This window comes from Dioscorea cayenensis, chromosome 20, assembly GCF_009730915.1.
Source record: "Dioscorea cayenensis subsp. rotundata cultivar TDr96_F1 chromosome 20, TDr96_F1_v2_PseudoChromosome.rev07_lg8_w22 25.fasta, whole genome shotgun sequence".
NCBI lineage: Eukaryota > Viridiplantae > Streptophyta > Magnoliopsida > Dioscoreales > Dioscoreaceae > Dioscorea > Dioscorea cayenensis.
The window spans coordinates 31489637-31513356 of record NC_052490.1 but is presented as its reverse complement, the minus strand read 5'-3'; the positions used below and the strand labels follow the sequence as shown (position 1 = coordinate 31513356).

At 35.1% G+C, this 23720-nt stretch overlaps 1 protein-coding gene across 2 annotated transcripts; it reads right to left on the bottom strand.

Moving 5' to 3' along the window:
- Positions 1–12902: 12902 nt before the first annotated feature.
- LOC120251905 (BURP domain-containing protein 3-like) lies at positions 12903–14456 on the bottom strand. 2 transcript variants are annotated; one of them, XM_039260553.1, is made up of 3 exons: positions 14308–14456; positions 14129–14231; positions 12903–14045 (listed from the first exon to the last, which is right to left on the bottom strand). In XM_039260553.1, the coding sequence occupies exons 1-3, from the start codon at positions 14341–14343 to the stop codon at positions 13084–13086; spliced, it is 1101 nt and encodes a 366-aa protein (XP_039116487.1). In that variant the 5' UTR covers positions 14344–14456; the 3' UTR covers positions 12903–13083. The 2 variants fall into 2 exon arrangements, with proteins under 2 accessions (XP_039116487.1, XP_039116488.1); XM_039260554.1 differs by having other exon boundaries at positions 12903–14039; positions 14308–14455.
- Between the last annotated feature and the right edge of the window lie 9264 nt (positions 14457–23720).

Here is a 23720-nt window from a genome sequence, read left to right as displayed (position 1 = left end):
CTTGATATTAGAATCAGGTATCTTCTCACGCATCCATTTCTCAAGTTGTGCTAAATAACCAGGACGAAATTGACCATTATCAGCCTTCCATTTTCTAGATTGAGCAAGCCTAGTCAAGCATTCAACTAACATGAAATCTTTTTCTGCAGTCCAAACATGTTTGATTCCTTGTTTTGCTTGTCTCTTGCCTTTTTTCTCACTTGTATCAATCTCATCATTGTTCACATTTTCAGCCATCCTATGTCAAAAAATAAAGACACTAAAGAACACAAAAAGGAAACAACACATGGCTATACATAAACACAAGATTAAACACAAAAAGGAAATAATAATATTAAACACAAAAAGGAAATAACACATGGCTATACATAAACACAAGATTAAACATGAAAAGGAAATAACAATATTAAATTAGTGTTATTTAAATAACAAGCATTTATAACAACAATGACAACAACAACAACAACAACAACAACAACAAATTACACATGGCTATGTAGGCCTCTACTACGCCTCCACTGATTAAACATATCAACTGCCAAATTAGCACGCCATGTTGTCCAAGCATAAGATGACTCAACAAAGGTAATTCTATCACCATCTAATTCTTCCCCTACAATATCTTCTCCAACTGTTTTTTCTAAAGGATCAATAGGCATTTCTCTCCTAACATGGTTGTGTAGTAGCGCACAAGCAGATATAATCCTACATTATGTTTTCACAGAATAGTATGACCTTCCCCTCAGAATGGCCCACCTTCCTTTTAGTAGACCAAAACATCTCTCAATGACATTTCTAGCAAATGAGTGCTTATAGTTAAAGAACTCCTCAAGTGTGGAGGGCTGGCTATCTTGCCTCCAGTCATTTAAGTGGTATCTTTGTCCTCTAAAAGGAGTAAGAAACCCTTCTCAATTTGGGTAACCGACATCACATAAATAATAGTAACCTATAACCATGTTAAAGGTTGTTAGCACTTTAACAAAACCAAATTTAAAAGCTAACCATGCTAAACAATTGTATACCTTGTGGGACTCTTAAACCATTTCTCCTAGAAATTGTATCACGCAACACCCTAGAATCAGCTGCTGAACCTTCCCACCCCGGTAAAATATAAATAAATTGCATGTCTTGGGAGCACACACCTAACACATTAGTCACAATCTCATTTTTTTCTTGTCTGATACCTAGGTTTATCAACTGCAAGGGCATTTACTTTGACAAATGTTCCATCTAAAGCCCCGAGACAATTCTATAAAATAGATTAGTGTTAGTATAGTAAGCTTTGATAAAAAATTACACAAATTAATATTTTTACCTTAAACCATCGCCACTTGTCATCGGTTGAGTTCTCATGAATTGGTTCTGGTTGTTTGAGTAAAACTTCATGGCATTTCAAAATTGCATTTAAGACACTTTTAAAATGTCAACTTATTGTCTCACCGGATCTAACAAATTCCCTTTTTGCAACTCTATTTTTTTGGTCATGTGAAATGGTATATAGGAAACTTGCAACCATTTCCTCAATACCTATATTCCTAGTATCTCCTAGTTTGCCAATTGTGATAAGTAAATCACAAAGACAATGAAATGCCCTTCGATCCATACGAGTACTCTCAATGCACGCTAGATCACTCTCAAAGATCAACCTATACATATTGACACCCCTGATCAATTGCCTACTTGCTCTATCATAGGCAATTCGTGGCCGCTTTCTTTTACGCCTACGCTCCAAGGCAATGACATAAACTAATATAGATAGTTTATTCATCATCTCCGCATACAAATAAGTTATGGTTGCAAGCAAGCCAAAATTTTCACGAGAGAAAAGATCCATCTACAAAAAAGAAAAAAAAAGAAAAAATAAACATAAATGACTAACCTGGCAGCACACAAAAGATTTATGTAAAATGTACTATAAAATGCTATAATTTGCTTCAAGTATTGAGCAAACTAGATCATATCCTAAAAGCAATATGAAATGGCATACGACATTTGATAAGCATCTAATTACAGGTTAATGATGTAAAGATCACACAACTATAGCAATATGGAATGCCATACGACATTTGATAAGCATATAATTACATGTTAATGATGTAAAGATCACACAACTATAGCAATATGGAATGCCATACGACATTTGATAAGCATATAATTACATGTTAAAGATGTAAAGATCACACAACTATGACTCCTAAAAAATTATAACACCCCACCCCAAAAGGAGATTTTGAGATATTTCATTTTAACATAGAAGACATAAGACTAATGGATTGCACATTCAACAACATCAACTGAGAACAAACCCAACTATATATTAAAAAAAAGGTTCATATGAAGGGGTCGTTTACAATCATAAACAACTTCTTTGCAAAAATACCAGTATTAAAATTAATAAGTGGGCAATCTTTGAGATGAGTTAGTTAAGTGATAATAAACCTCAGAACCATCAAAAAAGGTTCATATAAGAACAAATATCATTAACCCAAAACCTCCATAAAAGAATTAAAGAAGACAAATGCCTAATGATAGCCAAATCCAGAAAGCAACAATGAGTGGAAAAACTCACACCACGTCTAATCTAACAAAAAAAAAATTGATTTTCAACTCGCGAGTACAGTAGATCCATACGCATCCTACAGAGCAAAAAATCATAATTTCATACATATAATCATGAAAAAACCAAAAAAATATAAAAAGAAAAAAACAGTGATTCTTCAGCAAATGCGAAATCTCAAGAAAGAAAAACGTTCACATATATAACGGAGGAATCAATCAATCTCCAATTCAAATGAAGAAAAAGCTCCAAAATCGCTTTTTTCAGAAAAAGAATAACAAGCACCAATCAATATCAGACCATCAGAATTATAACAAGCACCAAAATCAATCAATCTTCAATTCACATGTATAACAGAGGAATCAATCAATCTCCAACTAAAATGAAGAAAAAGCTCCAAAATCCCTTCTTTTTTAGAAAAAGAATAACAAGCACCAATCAATATAAGAACCATAATTCTGGACAGAATTATAGGAACCATAATTCATTAAATTTAAAAAAATCTCAAAGACCATTAGAAGTCACAAAAAGGAAAAAAGAAAATGAAAATATCGACAGCCCAAACAACACTAATTTCTCAAAGGCATCAAGAAATTTACATCCCTTCACTTCTCAAACAACACTAATTAAAACACCCGAGAGATCACAATATGAACCAAAAATAGAAATCAAAAGAATACCGGCGGCAAGGCGGCAGGGTGATGTGGTAGCATGAAGGTGAGGCGCGTGGCGGAGCGGTGACGCAACAGCAAGGCGATGAACACGGCGGAGCGGCGATACAACAGCAAGGAGATGAGGCCCATGGTGGAGCGGCGACGTGGCGGTAGGATGGAGAGGCTGCACAACGGAGAAGCGGCACGCTGGCGCGGTGGCACGGAGATGAGGTGGGATGGCGGAGCGGCGGGACTGCGACGCGGAGATGCGAATGGTGTTGGCCGATGGGTTGATGGTGGCGGCTAATGAAAGAGAAAATAAAAACCCTAGGGTTTGATAAGGAATTACATTAAAGTAATGGGGGTATAATTGAAAAAAAAATACATGGCAGATTACCACCAACCTGGTAATCTGGATGGACACCTGTTTTGGTGGTAATCACATTACCACCTTACTTGGTAATATTTCACTATTGGTAATATTACATTACCATCAACATTACCACTGTTACAGTAACCAAACATGGTAATCTGAACAGATTACCACCAGATTCCCGGTAATGTTTGCACATTACCGCGGACCAAACGCCACCTAATTGACAACAATGTTATATATAAGCTACAAATGAACTAAATGAAGAGAAGGTTGCAGGGACATTAGTGAAAGTATGCAAAGGTGGAGTCATAGTGAACACTAGGAAACATGGAGGTTGTGACACAAACATCAACGTTGGTCATGATGGTGTTGGAGTGAACGTCAAGGAAAAAAGCAACACCCATGTTGGAGTTGAGAAAGGAGATGTGAGTGTGAACGCTAGTCACAAAGGAATGCATGTTGGGGCCGTTGTGAAAGCTGGTGCCCCTCTCCTTTATCAATACTCTACCATTGAGACTCAAGTCCATAATGACCCTAACGTAGCATTCTTCTTCTTGGAAAAGGACTTGAATCATGGTTCCAAATTTGACCTTTGGTTCACCAAGATGATCTCTGGGTCACTCTTTATATCTCATTCATAGGCAAACGCCATCCCGTTCTCACCAAACAAGTTGCCTAAGTCTTAATCCATTTTTAGGTTAAGCCAAGACCCGTTACAGCTGAGGCCATGAAGAAGACACTCGTGGAGTGTGAGGAACCAGCCATAGAAGGGGAGAGTAAGCTCTGTATTATGTCATTGGAATCCATGGTGGAGTTCAGCATGATGAGTTTGGAAACGAGAGACTTGCACGTAAGCTCAAGAGCGAAGAAGGAGAAGAGTGATGATGTTGAGGTGAATACGACCTACAGTCTTGCTCCAGCTGGTGTGCATGCATTGGGTGAAGAGAAGCTGATAGCATGGCATACATTTATGCGGTGTTTAACCGCCATGCGATGGGGAAGAGCAAGGCATACAAGGTGGAATTTGAGGGGAATGATGGGACGAAGATGGAGGTTTTGTCTGTGTGCCATCTTGCATGTACCATAGGACCATGTTCTGTGGACTATTAGGAAGTATTGGGTGGAAGTTGTGTTGACTAGTTTATATATACATATTGGTTCCGACATTGTGGCATGAAATAATAAGATTGTCTCTCTATGTGTGTTTATTAGGCACTGCTCATCTTGTTGTATGTTTTATCATATGGTAGTAAAACTTTCCTTTAACATTAGCTTGGTTGCATGTTGCTAAGTTAGTCAGTTAGTCAGTCCCCACACTAGGGAATCTGTCAAATTCACATTACAATATACTCTAATTCTAAGAATAGTCCCCTAATTAGTTTCTCTATTTTACTCATGCTATCTTTTTAGTTCCTCTATTGTCAAACATCCAAATTGAATCTCTCTATTATTTCGATTAGGAAATTTTAATCTAAACACTAACTGGCGTTAGTGTCTCCGTCCATTGATGCTTATGTGGCACTTTGATGGCATTTTAAAAAGTATAATATTATTAAAAAATCATAGGAAAAGCCATGTCATTTCGGATGAGTCTCAAACCCCTCCAAACTCGAAACCCTAACAAACTCTCTCTCTCTGCCACCCCCACCTTTCTCCTCCCGCCATCGACCCTCACCACTCTCCATCTCATCGGTAACTTTTCTGGAGATTTCCGCCACCGTTAGAGTCTCAAATATCTCTTCCCCCAAACCCTAACTAACTCTCCACCCCCACTTCCATTCCTTTCCTCAACTCCCTTAGCCTTCGATTTCCCTTCACTCTCCTCCATTGCATCGATGACTTTTTCTAAGATTTTCACTATTGTTCCTCCCATGTCCTCTAATCGTTGGATGCATCATCTTCCTCCATTTCTCCCCCAACATCCATTGTGGTATGATTATTCCTCATCAAACGTGTGTTGTATCTCAACCCAGTTGATGACAAATAACAACATACTCCCAAATGCTAGGGTAGAAGAGGATGGAAAATCTCCAAGGAATGATTTCTCCTATTGTTTTGTTTCCCTATTATTTATTTTGTATGTCATACTTTGGATCGGAATGGTTGCTTTCACAAATCAGTGAAGCTTTAATTGTGTTTTAGATGAGCAACAACATTGTTGGTAAACATAATTTGTTATAAGCTGTAATATGGACATTATACGCATGTGGATGTTTTCTTTCATACTGAATTGAATTTCATATGAATAAAATTTTTGGCTGCAAAAATTGCATATCTTCAATCTGCTAAATATTAATTGTGTATTTTTGTAGATATGATATAATCTGCACTTTAAAACTATGAAGATGTTGAGAGGTTGCATGACATATGTGGTATATGCTGTTAAATCTGTCAAGACAACCATTAACAAAAGTAAAATTTACCACATAATTTCCAAACTTCATTGATGATTCAAAATTTTCAAATTAATATGATCTATTTTCATATTTATGATATTTAAACATAATGATAGAGACATAAACTTCTGGTCCACAATGAGAAGTTATTTATACAAAACATTCTCCAATTGAATACATAACAAAACATTGCATGTCATTCCTGAAGTCTGAGGCCAAAACAAATGCACAGTTACTATTAAAGAAAAACCCACAACTTTGCTTCAAATTCAAGACTTTTCTTAAGGTGTAGCAGATGGCATACTATTATGTGATGGGAAGTCTACAGCTTTAAATGAAGCAGAGGTTTGCTGACTTTGTTCTACATTCTTGTTTTGGTATACAGCTAGCCTCCTACTCTTTAATGCCCGACCATCAAAAAGCACCAACCACACTCATTAATTAAAACAAATTAAAGCCTAATGCTACAAGAAAAAAAGGCTCATGATCTACGAAGAAAAGCATATTTTTCAAGTTCATACTACATGAATCCAAAGTTGACACGCAATTAGTTAAATAGGTAAGAGATTATCAAACATGATGATGTGAACACCCGCAAGTGCACGGGGTCATCAAGTAATACCTTGTGAGCGACACATGGGTCATATTCCATAGGGCTATGGAGCTACCCTTACTTCCTCTTTACTTATTGTTTAGCCTACAAATTGGAGTACAAGTGTTATAAACTATCAAAATGGAATAAAAACTACTAAAGGAGGATGCAAATATGCCAGGATGAAAGAGTGGGAAATCTAGAAGAAAGGACAGTCACGGATGCGGATTCCCTCAGGGCTACTAATGCTCGAAGAATGCTAAGGTTACAAAGCAGTGATGATTTTGGACCCAAAAGATTCCTAAAGTAGGTAATCCCGAATCCCTCGGTGATTACCCCTAATTCTGTACGAGTATTGGTCCGGAATCTCTTTCAACTAAATCATCCTACGATTGTAATGGGGGCATGGAATTCTCTAATTAGGGTAAACGCACGTCTAGTTTTATCCCTAATGGTTGGAGGGGTACAAAATACCTGAATACCTCGTTGTATTTGTACATGGATCCCTTCTAACCTATATAAGTCTCATACAAGGGCGCATCCCACGCATACAAGTACAACCTAGGAGTCGAACCACAGAGTTCTCATGCAATTCAACACATCAAAGGAAACAAAGCTTGAATCACAAAATCAAACCACATGCATTCAAAGCAAACTAAGCAATCATACAAACAAGTTCACCTCAAGGTTCACCGACATCCAGTGACCTTGGGGTTTAGCCGTCCATACAAGAAAATACAAAGTTCATCATGGTAAAAACAACTAAAACAATTATAAGTAAAACTCCCTCAAAGGTTAGAAGCCAACTAACGTTTCGGATTGCACGAAAAGCTTCCACACAGGCTGCAATGGGGGCAGCTTTCCTCGTCATCTCCAAGCTTCTATAAGTAGGATCAAGGGTGGAACTTGGTAGATTATGCTTCTCCTATCGATTTCCTCTTCACAAATGTCATCAATTACCTTCTTTCACCTCGGATCTGAATTGTGGAGTTTAGAGCTTCAAAAGGAGGGATGAATGATTGCTCAAAAGCGCTAAAAACCCTTTTAAAACCACTCTCGGGTTAGCTTCACGGCTTGGTTCACAAATGTGAAGGAATCTATAAGAGTCTCGGGATTTCTGCAAAAAATTCTGTGAAGTGCTATAGTGAAATGCTATAGTAAAAAAATGCAGTAAAGTGCTAAAGTAAACTTTTACAGTAACTGCTATAATAAACTGCGCATCCTTCAGTCGGTTCACAGGCATTTTCATGGCCGTTAGAAAACCCATCAACAAAACCCAAGACTTCGCCGTTTCCTAACTCTTTTGTGCTACAGTGCCTACTACAATGTTGCTACAATACCGTGGCTCTAAAATGTCATTTTCGGTGTCAATTTCTTTCTCATTTCTGTTGTCGAGCTCACCTGGGCATCCTTGAGGCATGTAATACGAATAAGACCAATTAAACCACAAAAAATTGTAACAATTCATCAATCAATACATAAATAATACAACATATCTACGCATAGAATACACACATTTAGGTGTTTATAACATGACATACAAAATTTCAAAGAAGAAAAATTAATAAACAAACTAAAAACCACACCATAGGAATTTTAAAACATAAACCTTGTAAATTTGAAAAGCATTTGATGAGCTGAGTGCTGATGCAAAAGAACAAGATTTAGTTGTTGAGATCAAATCAAGAATCTCTACACAACAACTTATTAACCAAATATTTTCCTGATCCAAAATAGCTGATTATTCATACATTACAACACTAGGCTAATCCAATAAGATGAAATCAAGCCCAAAATTAAAAATAGAATCTTATTGCCAAATACTATCTCTCTTACCTTGAGCTTCACAAATGGCACTAGTAGGACACTTGACTAGAAATGATGGTCTAGTGTAGATGATCGATGTCAGAGAAGAAGTGCGGGAAGATTGTGTCCTTTTCAATAGTGTTGGCAACAGCTAGAGGAGATGGGAGAAACGGTGGAAGAAATCTCGAGAGATGTCGCCGATACGATAGAGAAATGTGGGGGATCGAGGACTACGAGATGAAGGAGATGGATGGGTTGCAGGAGAGTTTGTTAGGGTTTGAGATTGCATCCGAAATGAAGTGGCTTTTCCTATGATTTTTTAATAATATTATAATTCTTAAAATGCTATAAAAGTGCCACATAAGCATCAATGAACGGAGACACTAACACCGGTTAGTGTTTGGATTAAAATTTTCAATAGAAATAAGAGAGGGATTCAATTGGGATGTTTGATAATAGAGGGACTAAAAAGGCAGCGTGAGTAAAATAGAGGGACTAATTGGGGGATTATTCCCTAATTCTATTTAGAGTTGATGGTGTTATATCAAACATGTTAATTAAATACACTTCACATCGAATCACTAATTAAAATTAATGATTGAATATTTTGATTTTTAAATTATACCTATACCTTAACAATTTCTCCCTTCACTTGTATATTTGAAATTTCTATATACTATTGATTAATGTACTGTGATTAATATACTGAAATATTTCCGATCATAACAATAGCTACTTCCCAAACCTACTGGCCAAAAATCCTACAGTCTTACTCCAACCGTTGTTCGTGCGTTGGGTAGAGAGAATCTTGGTTGCATGTTCCAAAGTTAGTCAGTCTGTCAGTTCCCAAAATATGGAATCCATCAAATTCACATTATAATATATTCTAATTCTATTTAGAATTGACGGTGCTATATGTGTATTAAATCGGATCCTGTTTGGGATGTGACACACACAGAGAACCAAAGATATCATAAGTCCTAGGATAGCTCTGGGCATGGAAGAGTAAGGTACAATTTTTTGCCAGTAGGTTTGGGAGGTGAATGCATGGGTAGCTGTTGTTATGATATGAAATACTACAATATATTAATCATAGAATATTAATCAACAATATATAGAAATTTTAAATATACGAGTGAAGGGAGAAATTGTTAAGGTATAGGTATAATTTAAAAATCAAAATATTCAATTATTAATTCTAATCAGTGATTCGACGTGACAGGGTATTTAATTGACCAGTCTGATATAACACCATCAATTCTAAATAGAATTAGAGTATATTGCAATGTGAATTTGACGGATTCCCTAGTCCGGGGACTGGCAGACTAACTGACTTAAGAACATGTAACCAAGCTTCTCTCCACCCAACGCACGCACACCGGTCAGAGCAAGATTGCAGATCTTTTTTACCTTAGCATCACCACTCTTATCGTTCACCGTTGTTGAGCTTACCTATATATCTCTCATTCCCAAGCTCATCATGCTGAACTCCTCCATAGATTCCATTACTCTCCCCTTCCAAGGTTGGCTCCTCGCACTCCACGAGCGTCTGTGTCTTCTTCATGGCCTCAGCCATAGCGGACCTTGGCTCGACCTAAAAATAGGTTATGATCTAGGCAACTTATTTGATGAGAACGGGATGGTATTTGCCTATGAACGAGATATAAAGAGTGACCCAGAGGTCATCTTTGTGAATCGGAGGTCAAATTTGGAACCGGGATTCAAGTCCTTTTCCAAAAAGAAGTGTGCTATGTTAGGGTCATCATGGACTTGAGTCTCAATGTTAGAGTAATGATAAAGGAGAGGGGCACCAACTTTCGTAGTGGCACCAACAAGCATTCCTTTATAGACAAATGAAGACAAAACAACAAAAACACAATAAGACAAAACAATCAAGCCATCATATTTATGTATGAATGATGTTATATTTATGTGACGTAATTGCTCTAATTTATTATTGCCTTATGTTGTTTATTCAACAATTAATTGACCATATATATATATTAAGCATTCCAACTTTGCTAAATTTACTATTGGGGCCCTAGTTTGACAAGGGCTTATACACTATACTTGTCCGATTTAGTGCTGCGTCCAAGTCAACCTCATAATGCTGAGTCCTTATCATGAGAAGGGCTCACTCTCTTAGACACAAACACAGTTTTTGTCAATGTATTTGGACACACTAATGATGTGTCCTGACCTCTTTTATTAAATGATGAACCTATTTAATTGATTGAGTTTGAGGGCGGTCGGACAAGGAAATGTAATTGTAGATTGGGAATCGAGATCGAGACATAAAACTACTTTGCTGTTTGAATTGATTTCTGTTATTGGAATAAGATGATAACATACGGATGTGGTGTTTATTAACTTGATAATGAAATTTATAAAAATTATCTTAACAATTAATGAAGTAGGGAGGCTGGTTTACTAAAAGATGTTTCTAGTTCATTTGCTTGGAATAAAGCATATATGAATATTATTATTTTATTTATTTTAAATTTTTATTAAATTTTTTTAGATGATCATCATGTCATATCGACCATCATATATCTATGTCTATGTAAATGGTAAGGGTTGGACAAGATGATTATGTGAAACCATAAACATTAAATGTTAATATTAATCTCCATTGTTGTATATATATGATGATCATGTGTTAATTCACATAAAATCTAACATAAACATAAACTTAAGATTCTATAGAATTAATAAAATTTTAATTAAATAAAAAAGAAGGGAAAAAAGCAAAAGCTTGAATAAGAAAGAATGAATGAGGGAGTGAAGCCAAGCTCATCTCAAGCATGGTTAGGTTACGCATCTGAGCATGATCCCTATAATTCCTAGTCTCTAATAAATTAAAATGAAAATTTGAAAATATGTAATAAATGCTAATAAAGTCAATAAACAAATAAGTTTGTCAATTTAATGTCCATAATGTGTTTTAAGAGTTATTCGATGGCTAAAGAAATATATAAAATTTGTTCTTTATGCATAAGAGATGAAAGGTTTACAATTTTTATTTTTTTTATTGTTTTAGTATTATTACTTTTATTTGATAATGTAGCACATATACACTACAAATCCTTAATCATGTTTTAAAAGGGAGTCAAATTGTCTATCTTCCCTATGAGAGTTATTCATACTACTACTCAAGTATTGCAACAATAGTTTTTTTTTAAAAAAAAAAACTTAAATTATATTCAAAGTTTTTTTTTTTTGACGAAAATTATATTCAAAGTTATTCATCAAAGAGCTCCAACAGAATCGAGAACCTCAATTTGGCACACTCCTAAACCCTACCATAGTTTAGCTATAATGGGAATTCAATCCTAAAATTTTCTTAATTAGATGATCATGAATTCATGAGAAAATTTGGGAAATAATTTAAAATGTAATTGGCCAAAACTAACGTGGTTCAATGATTTCCGCTTTCTCTCTTCAAAACCTCATTAAAAGATTAATTTGTCTTTTTAAACATAATTTCAATCACGATTTAAGGATGAATTATGTCAACTTAAAGAATTCAATTAACTATGGCTAAGATTAATGTTTTTGGGTTACGATATTTAAGATGAATTGGATAAACTCATATTTTTAATATATACAATCAATCAAAGAGGTTGACATAAATACTAAAAAATTTAATTTTTTAAATAAGTGATTTTGAGTTTAAATCATTGTATATTCTTAAAAAAACAATCAAGAAAAGATATCTATCCCTATAGTTTTCCTACCACCTCTTCTCAAAATATTTTAGAATTCTTCACTCCCTTAATATATATATATATATATATGTTAGTAAAAAAACTCTTCAATGTTTACACTCGGTTACAACGTTGCAACTTATACAAACATGTTGACATGGAGTAAATGGGTTTTTTTTTTTTTTGTTATGCCATCATTTGTTAATTCATTTGTTAATTTATTTGTTATATCACTACTAGTTTTGTGACAGTTACACATGCACGCACACCCACAGAATTTTAAACATTTGTTTATTTTTTTTATTTTTTATTTTTTGTATATACTCTAATTTCATAGGTTATATAATTAGCTTTACCCTATCTTTTTGCATTTTAAGGCATAATTATTTATGAATGAGATTTATATGTTGAAAGGATGTATGTTTATTTTATTAAAAAAAAAGACATTTATTTATATATTATTGTATATTTGTATTTATACTATAATAAAAATATAAAAATTTCAAATATATGAGTGAAGGTAGAAATTTGTTCTTTTATAATAAATGTGGTTTATTTTTTTAAAAAAGAAAAAAAGAAAAAATCTGTTCAATGAGTTTATGTGTTAAGGCGCATGTGTCTAAACTAAAACATATACATTAAATTATTAATTCTAATCCATGACTAGACACATATCTAGACGATATATCGTGTATTTAATTAATTGATCAGATGTGGCATTATCAACTCTAAATAAGAGAGTACATTATAATACAAATTTTCGTTGATTACCCAAGTCTAAGGGCATACTTGAACATAGCACCAACCAATTAAACTAATAATGAAGAAAAGTTAATTTCCATTACTATATAATATAACATACAACAAGATGACTAGTGTCTCACAAGCACATACACACAGACATTCTTATTCCATGCAACAATACAGCAAATAATATATATATATATATATATATGTAAACCAGCAAACACCATCACATAATGAACTTTTTCCACCCTACTTGCTAACACTCCACACAACATGGTCCTCTGGCAGGAAATGGCAAACTGGGACGCTCCCAGGCTTCACCTTGAGCACCTGGAAAGCCAAGTGCTTCGAGTTCCACTTAGCCGTATCAAGATGGCACACGGCCACAGCTTCCACTTTCATCCCATCATTCCCTTCCAGCGCCATCTTGTACGCCTTGCTCTTCCCCGTTGCGTGGCAGAAAAACACTGCGTAAGGGTATGGCTGCGCATGGCATGCCACCAGCTTCTCTCCGCCCAACGCACGTACACCGGCAGGAGCAACACTAAAAGTCTTTTTCACCTCAACATCACCACTCTTCTCCTTCACTGTTGTTGAGCTTGCCTGCACGTCTCTTGTTCCCAAACTCATCATGCTGAACTCCACCATGGATTCCAATGACGTAGCACAGAACTTACTCTCCCCGTCCATGGCCGGCTCTTCACACTCCACTAGGGTCTTCTTCATGGTCTCAGCCGTAATAGAGTTTGGCTCTACCTGAAAACGAGTTAGGATCCCAGGCAGCTTGTTTGATGAGAACGGAATGGTGTTTGCTTGTGAACGAGATAAAAAAGGTGACCCGGAGGTCGTCTTGGTGAACTGAAGATCAAATTTGGAACCAGGGCTCAAATCCTTTTCCAGGAAGAAAAGTGCTACATGAGGATCATCATGGACTTGAGTCTCAGTAGCAGCATAATTATAATCGAAGGGGCTTCCACCAGGATGCACCTTGACCACAACTGGCTTTCCTTTGGGACCAGTGTTCACATTCACACCTCCTTTCCCAACTCCAACTTGGGTGTTACCTTTTCCCTTGACGTTCACTCCAACACCACCATGACCAACGTTGACGTTTGTGCCACTGCCTCCAGATTTCCCAGTGTTCACTACGACTCCACCTTTACCTACGTTTACTGCTGTCCCTGTCTTCTCTTCACCAAGTTCATCTGCAGCTTATATATAATATAACACTATTGTTAATTAAACTTCTAAGTTTTTTCTCTACATGCACACAAAAGAGAGAGAGAGAGAGAACCAGAGGATATGAGATCCATGATGGCTCTGGGCATGGGAGAGTTGGGTAGCATTTTATGCCAGTAGACTTGGGTTGTGGATGCATGTGTAGATGTTGTTGTGATCTGAAAAAAGGGTAGTATATTAATTAATAAAAGAATATGAATGTTTAAATGAGATTGAGGATATGTAATTGCTTACCAAGATGAGAGCAAGGACACTTAAGAAGTGCTTCATGTTTCAGGACAGAGGTGCCCAAACTTTGAGAGGGAATGGGATGGAATGGAATGGAAATGAAGGAGCTTTATATAGAGAGCAAGAGACAAGTGGTACAAATTCAACTACAATGAAGACCGAATTAATAAATCGACTCAACTGTCCCCTGCTCAATATATTCAATGCTTGTGATGGCACGATTCTAGCTTGTGACGAACAGAGAGAGAGGCCTTCATGTTGTTAATCAATTGTTATCTACCTTTCGAAATGTAAAGAACATCTAGAATCCTGTTTTAAATTTTACGGACAAATCCTGATTCTACTCAAAGATTTTGTGGACCATTGGTTGGGTTTTCTGTTTATATTATCATTATTTCATTTTTATTTTCACATAGTGTGTGTGACCACCTTCATTAGAAGTCTGTGTATGTCTATATAGTTGACTTATGTTTGAATTGTTTCAAAATCAACTATGTGTCTATAAGCGGTTACCACAAATCTTTCATTTTACTTCAGATATTTGTTTGAATTGTTTCAAAATCAACTAGGTGTCCATGAGTGGTTACCACAAATCTTCCATTTTACTTAAGATATCTGTTTGAATCTGGTTCAAATTCAAGGCAAATTAATAAGGTGATCGTGATAATTAACAAATAATTAATAATGATACAGTGAAACACTGCCATTAATACTCTAGCTGCTTAATCGGTAAAAATTTATTGCATTAAAGTTATAACAAGACTTAGCACCTAACAACTAAATCATCAGCTCTGTCTAGTAAAGAATGTAAGGAAAAGAAGGGCAGTTAGTTAGAAAGCCATAAATTATGCATTACCACTCTATCAAATTTATTGTTGGGGGGCTGGATTGAGAAGGGCTTATACTTGTCCAATTTAGTGCCACCTCCAAACTAACCTCATGATGCCGATAAATGTACCTTTCCTTCAAGTTTCAAATATGATGGCTCACTCTCTTGGACACAGATGCAGTTTTTGTCAATGTATTTGGACCCACAAATAATGTGTCTCAACCTCCTTAATTGAATGAGTTTCAGGGTGGACAAAGAATTAAATGTCGATTTCGGAATACAGAGGAATGAAACTGGTTTGCATTTTTCAATTGGTTTTTGTTATTGGAATCAGAAAATGACACGGTGATGTGGTATTTATTAATTTGAGAATGAAATTCACTAAAGGATGTTATTGGTTTTTTTTTTATATAAAGACACAATAGACATATCATGATTTATTGAAAAAAAAACAACTAGTCACTGCTATAATAGCCTGGTGGTTAAGGCATTTGAGTCCTTCTCAATGTATAGTTGACGTTTCAATAATAAAAATAATGTGTGTTGAGGTGGCTTATCACATAGAAAAAAATTAAAATAAAAAAAAGGACCAAAACCAAAACTCATGAGAATTGAGGAGCTAACAAACTAAACTAGTGCAAGAAAAACAAAACATCCAATAAAAATGGGAAAAAAAAAAATTGACAGTGCAATGCAATAAAAGACATAAGAATAGTGAAACAAGCCAATAGATGGTAGTTCAGGGAACGCTATGTTCTTGGAAGTACTAGAAGGTTTTCTATTTCAAATGCAAGAGCCCGGCAAAATTAAGACTTTTCTTTAATCAATAAGATATCTAAGCAATAAAGTTTGTGTTGGATTAATTGGAATTTTGGAGGAATTAAATGAGCACTTAACAAAGAAGAACACAAGATAATCATTTTGGATTATAGACATGAACACACTTTTTTAAAGGAGAATTAGCCCTTTATAATGTGTGCCAAGGGTGAATGCTAAGCCTTTATGATACAAAGAATTTTTTACAATGTTAAACACAACAAAGTAAGCCTTAGAGATAGAGAGAATGTATTTATTGTTGCACTTATAGAGAAGTGTTTCAAATATTCTATGATCATTCAACATTTAAGAGCTCTCCTTATACTATATTAGAGTTTGGAGATTATAACTTCTTAATACATGAAAGGACGTCTTATAATTGCTAAAACTTCTTTTATTACACAAAAAGATGCAATTTGAATTTGCATAACTTTATCTTTAAATGAAAAGTTGTATCCTAACCTCTACAACTACCATAAAATCTGAAAAGATATCATATTAAAAAATATTTTTAATATTTAAAATATTATAACAATTTGTATCAGCAAGAAAACTTGCATGAACTTTATTATTTTAAGCATATGTAATCTAATATCTTGTGAGTTGATTGTCGTATAATATTGATCATCATATATACTCATGAGTTTTGTGGCAACGGGTCAAGCCAAAATGATCATTCTAAACCATGAACATAGAATTTTAATTTTAATCCCGGTCACCGACTGCTATAAAAGCTAACATAAAGTTTAGATTAATAAAATTTAATTAATGACTTAATAAAAAAAACCCACACTTGAATAGCAGAGATAAACAATGAAGGTAGTGGGGCAAGCTCATGTCAAGCTCGGTTATGTTTTACCCAACAACAATTTTTTTTTTACTAATAAAACGAATTAATCACTTATATTAATAAATCAAAAAGAGTGACAACAATAGAGATGCCGCAGTCCATGTGTCAATTTACCAAGTTTGTTTGGGGATATTTTATCAATCTGTTTCAATTGTCGGATGCACCCCAGTCCATGTGTCATATTTGGGGAGAGTGGACTTCTTTGCTGAGGCCGGCAAATTGGGATAGGGGAATTTTGGTTGTGAAAGCTATTGTTTGGCATATTTGGTTTGCTCACAATGATCGCATTTATTAATAATATTGTCATGCCTGCTCTTGGTACTATCTTGAAAATCGATTGTCTGATTCTATCTTAGTTTTCAGCAGTTGCAGAGGGTGCTAGAGCGAAGTTTTAAGACTCCATCGCCACGGTTAGACGTAGTCTGGAGTTCTTACATCAGCGTTCGGAGGGGTTAGGGATGTTTCGAGGGCCGCAGAGACACAGGAGCAGCTCATGGGCTAGTTTCACTTTCTTGTCAGTGTTTTGAGGAAGTTTGTTCTTCCTCGGTTTTTGTATGGCATTGTTGGTTCAGGCTTTTGTTGGTGTACTACTCCTAGTGACCAGATGTCTTTTGTTATTCTGGCGTTGTTTGTTCTAGTGGTCTTTTTGTACTATCGCCACAGCTGCTTGTTGTTGGGTGTTCTTCTTTCTTTAATTGATGCGATTTATCCATTTTTTCACAATGCCACTCAAGGTTTGCTTTTTAATTGATTGCGGTTTACTCTGAATAATTCCTTAGCTCAATACAATTAAGCCAAGAAGTGAAAAGTAAAATGTTAGTAACTAATCTGCATGCAATTATCTTTGCCTTGTGATTTACTTGAAAATTTATCCTAATTTTCTTAATTTGTGTATTATGTGGTATATAGTTATTAGAGGGCCTTGAATCAATATCTCTGAGCCTATTGAATGATTTTAATGCTTTGCAAGATTATCTAGGTACTTATTTGTTTTGCGGTATTGGTATTTCTATTTTATGAGTTTTTGGTGAACTTGCACGGTGGTTTACATCAAATAAATTCAAATGTTTCTAGTTATGGTTATCACCTCATTTTCATTGAATTGTTGTTCCTTGGTGTGCGCAGTTTTGTTTGGTGTGACATAGTCTTGGACATGAATTCATGTAATTTTATTTATGGAGTTGAACCAAAGCGAACTATTTGGTTTCTAATTGGTTATAGTGTATAAGATAGTAGAGAGGAGTCCAAGGCCCATAATAATTCCATTACATGATTAAATGTGCAAGCAATGCCCATTCTGTTTGGTTATGTTTTCATCTGACTCAATTGGGGTAATTTGTGTATTTGCTTCATTGTAGACATTTATTTGAAAATTAGGTAATTCTATGCAATTTATCTTGGTCTTAGGTTATGTAATGGAAAATACAACCAACTTCTGGTTTGAGATCTTTTTCTTTTCTACTAAAACTTTTTTAATTTGGATAAATTTGGGTCTAATTGCCCTATCTAAACTTGAATTGAATATAGTTTTGTTTGGGAAATTATGATCTAAACAAAACAGAAACCAGTTTTTTGACAAAACCTTTGTTTCATTTATGTTGCGAGGAAAAAAAGTAGTTCATGAGATATTGCAACCCGTTAACTTGTTTATATCTAATGAGCTGATACTTCCTTTCTTGATACATTGAAGGGTTAATTTTATGAATAGTCACCCAACTTTGCCTTTTTTTCATTTTAGTCATCCAACTCCAAAATGTATCAAAGTAGTCACTCAAGTTTTTAAAAAGTTCACCGGTCAGTCACCAAAGGATTTCCGGTTCAAAAAAACCTACATGGCAGCCGGAAAATCTGACTCAGCCAAGCTATGTCCACATTAGCAACCACTATTCTCTGTCCACGTCATGATAATAAGCTGAGTCGGCAAGCACTATTACACGCCGCCTTCTTCTCTACCCTCATCTTCTTCTCACCATCTGCTGCGAGATTTCCAGCTCTCCCAAGCGTAGGCAGCGGTGGGACTGAAGCCTTGTGAAGATAGCATAATCTCATCGGCAATGTTGCAGATATTCAACGAGAACCCAAGAGAAGATGATTTTCCTGAAGGACCTGGTTGAAGCTTCACGAGTTTGTAGAGATGTGCCCTAGTACCCAATAAAAAGATGTTTTTCCTCCTATGCTAGCTTCATTTCTTCGAATTCAACTGTTAATATTAAGTTAATTGTAATATGTATTTTTCGATTAATTGTAACATTTCCAAAAGCAAGAAACCAATTGCAAATGGCTTTCATACATGGTTTAATAATCCATAATGGCAATAGCTTGGCTATTCTCAGACACGGTCTACATATCGGTGCAATAGTTTAACACGACTTGGTTATTAGTAGATGTCTGATTTGAGCATACAAGATTAATGGTAGTAAACAATTGTTGTTATCAAGGGAAAAACTGGCAAAAATTTTTTGTTGTATGAAGGTTGTACACAGCTTGGCTATTAGCATATGTCTGTGATTTAAGCATACAAATCCATTTCATTTGCACTTTGTCTGATGGTTGTCAACCATCAATTAATTCATATATAACAAACCAAAATATACAAATTTTTGGTTTGAAGTTTGTCAGCCAATTTCAAAATTGCATAACTGCATTTACAAAAGTATAATTTACATCTTTGGCTTCTGAAGATCTTCTGAAACACAATACAAAACTGCATAATTGCATTTAGATGAATGCATCTCATTCACACAATGAATACATCTCATTCGCACATGATAAAGTAAAATACCATAAAATGCAAAAGATTGGTTTATAAAGATCTCCAGCCAAATACCACAAAATACATAAGTTTTAGGTTTGTACATTATCTATTTTTTCACTTCTTTCCATGTTTAGCAGCTCCAACAGTGGAAGTTCCTGGGGGAACCCAATTCCTCTTCCTTCTGCTGAGATCCCCTTCTTTAGATCTATCCTCATTGTCCTTTGATTTGTTGTTTTTTCCTCCCGATCACCGGTTCATATAGCCAGAGATGAAGCTCCAATCACGGATTCAAGAGTCTCTAGAACCGTGGTGAGATGAAGATGAGGGTAGCCAAGAACAAGAATGGGAAAGTAAGCTGACGTGTAATAGTGCTTGCCGACTCAGCTTATTATCATGACGTGGACAGAGAATAGTGGTCGCTGATGTGGACATAGCTTGGCTGAGTCAGACTTTCCGGCTGCCACGTAGGTTTTTTTTAACCGGAAATCCTTTGGTGACTGACCGGTGAACTTTTTAAAAACTTGAGTGACTACTTTGATACGTTTTGAAGTTGGATGACTGAAATGAAAAAAAAGCAAAGTTAGGTGACTATTCATAAAATTACCCCATACATTGAATAACTAGCATGTATTTTTCTTGTGAATTTTACTAAGTCAGGCACGTGCTTTAAATTGCTAGGTCATGCCTGAGGCAATTTGGGATTGTGGAGATAAAATAATCGTGTTGGACTTTAGGAATAATTTTATTCGAGAATCCTTACTAATATTGGCTCATTGAAATCATTATATATGTTGGGACGCAGTGGCTCATTACCATAGTCTCACATCGCCTGTGGGAGACGCTTCCCTCTAGTTGATATACCCTTACCAAACCTTCCTTATAACTCGGATTATGGAGAAGTTAGGGTGGTAGATCTTTTTGTCTTAACATGATATCAGAGCTATAGCTAGAATCTTGGGTCACACATCCGTTGTGAGCCCAGGAGGTGTTGGGACACAGTGGTTCAAGACCATAGTCCCACATAGCCTGTGGGAGACGCTTCCCTCTAGTTGATATACTCTTACCAAACCTTCCATGTAACTCGGGTTATGGAGAAGTTAGGGTGGTGGGTCCTTGTCCTGTAAGTTCTTTGTCTTTGACGTTTGGTTAATTTGTGCTCGTGTTGTTATTTATTTACTTTCTTCTTTAGTGCATATCTATTTTTCATTGCCATTACTTTTAAAGTGCGAAAAATATTTTTTGGGTAGAAACTCATTCTAATTGTAATTTTAGCTATATTCATAAATTTTTATGACCGAGTTCTCAATAAAACTTACATTATGTGAGTATTTTTTATTAGCTTGTCTTTCTCTAAAACTTTTGAGATAGAATTAGCTTTCCATAATTTGGTGTGTAAAGGTGACTTTGAGTCATCTTCCAAGGCGCTTCTCTTTACAAAAAGAGTTTTAATTTTGCATGCCTCTGTAAAAAAAATATAAGATTTGTGATCTCCTTGAGCTTGAACTTTGAGGAGGAATTTGTTTGTTAACTTTATGTTTGTTTGAGTGTGTAGACCCAACTCCTTATGGGAGAAGTTCAGCTTTTTATTTCATGAATATGAAAGAGATTCAACATTCTCAAAAACTCTCCTTAGTAGTCCTTTCTCTTTTTTATTGTATCTTCCTATATATGAGAATCTCTCAGTGTGACAATGGCATCTCTTTCTCCTGAGATCTTCCAGGTTGTTTGAACTGTTGTTTCATGTGACAAAATAAATAAATAAATTGCCTAACAGTTCTGGATAGATATGATGAATAAGATCTGATTATAAATCTTAATATGTTTTTAACTCTATTTAAACAGGTATTAACAATACCTTTTCCCTATATACCACGGTAAGGCACCGTTGCAAATACTATTCACTATGGCTTGTTTGTTGATTTTCTTTAGCAAGGAGCTTTTAAAAAGTGATCTGAAAGCTCATCAAAGTATTTGGAATTTTTGTATTTATGAAAAAGTTTTTTTTTTTATAGCTCATAGTTGGAACTCATGTGTGTGCATTTTTGATATTTTGTAGACAGTTGGAACTCAGTTAGTCATAAAAGCATTTTTGGAAAACTTTTGATTTCTGACACCAAGGTCTTTCTCAATTTTAGTAAAAGAGTTGTGCTCCTTTCAATAGTATGGAAGCCATTTCTAGTGCTATTAGCACCCCAAAATAATTTCCTAGCCAGCTTGACAATTTCATCAATAGATTCAAACTGATAAGGAGTAAATAGAGAGATAGTAGGTGGGAATCAAGAGAATGCTACTGTTAATTAGAATCATTCTTCCAGTAGAAGAGATGGTAGAGTACGTAGTTCCATTGGTTAATAACAGCATTAACTTTTATCCACAAGTGATATTGTTTCACCAAAAGTTTCTTAGGAGAGATAGGCATTCCTAAGTAATTAAAGGGAAAGTGGTCAAGTTTGATGTCAAGGATTCTAGAAATGGAAGAAGCAACTATAGAGTTACACCAACTAGGAGATAAATGGCTGATCTATTAAGGTCTGGTTTTTGACCCATAATAGAAGCCTTAGTAACCAGAATAGGTCATCAGCAAATATCAAAGGGTTGAAATCTCTAGAAAAATTGGAGTCAAACCCAGAAACTTTATTAAGATTAAGGCATGGTTGAGGATAGTTGGAAGATTCTGGGTTACAAGAATAAAGAGCAACGGTGAAAGAGGCCTCTTGACAAACACCCTACTACTAGTAATCCAAGAATTAGGATGACCCTTAAAAGGAAAAAAAGAGGTGGAAGAGATGCATTCTAGGACCCAAGAATAAAGAGCAACAGTGAAAGGGTCCTCTTGACAAACACCCTACTACTAGTAAACCAAGAATTAGGATGACCCTTAAAAGGAAAAAGAAGAGGTAGAAGAGATGCATTCTAGGACCCAAGATATCCAAGTAGCTGGAAAACCCATTTTGTGCAAAGTAGCTAGAATAGTTGACCATTTTATCATATGAAAGACTCTTTTAATGTCTAGCTCTCAGAGGAATTGCTTCGGTTCCCCTATCCCTCTTCCACAGAAGTCTAGAAAAACCAAGGTGGCTCATGAAGGTTGTTGAAGATGCTGGTTTTATTTTTAAGTTTGTGTTTTTTTTTGGGTGCTTTGTTTGGGTTTGTCTGGTGCCTCTTTCTCTCTTGTGAGTTTAGAGCTGTTGTATTTTTTCTATCTTTCCTTTTGTGTTTCCTTGCTCTTATCTAATAAACAGTTGCCTTGTGACTTGTGCAGTTCTTTATCTAAAAAAAAAAGACCTTTTAATATCAAAATTAATTATCATCCTAGAGACAAAGTTGGTGTCAGTCTCATGGAAATAGGCAATTTTCTGGGCCGCAATGATCGATGTTATCAAAAGTGGAACTGCTGGAGAGAAAATTGCTTTGCTTGGGACAAACCAAATTATGAATGATAAGCTTCAAATGGGTAGCAAGAATTTTAGAAATAATTTTATAAGAAATGTGAGAGAAATTGGGTGAAATCATTAACCCTTTAGGGATTATCATTTTTAAGAATAAGTGCATCAAAAGTTCTATGGCAAGAGTTTGGAAGATTACAAGTGCCAAAGAAGTGAGAAACAAGTTGAAAAAGATGGTTACCCACAATGCTCGACGTCTGGTTCCTGGATTCATGCCTTGGGAATGAGATGCACCTATAAAGTTTAAACCCATGTTTGATAACCAGGAAAGGAGTGGATAGAGGGTTGTCATGGTAATGGGATGGTTGCATATGGGGTATTTACAATCCTTTTAAAATTGGGGGGATTTCGACTCCTTAGTATTTAAATGACCATTCACCTTTCTTTCATGTTAGTTATTTATTTATTTAACAAACAAAAAATTGTTAAATTATATTAATTGGTTGAAATATTTAATTACAATTAGAAGAAATAAATAACATATTGAAAATATTAAATAAAAATAAAACACGTTATTTATTTATTAATCAATATAACAAACATTTGTTACGTTATATTAATTAATTGTAATATTTATTTTAATTAATTACAATAAATAAGTAAATATATTGTAAATACTTAATAATAATAAATCATGCTAATTATTTATTATTTAATATAACAAAATTTTCTTAAGTTATATTAATTAGATGAAATATTTACTAACAATAAGTTAAAATAAAT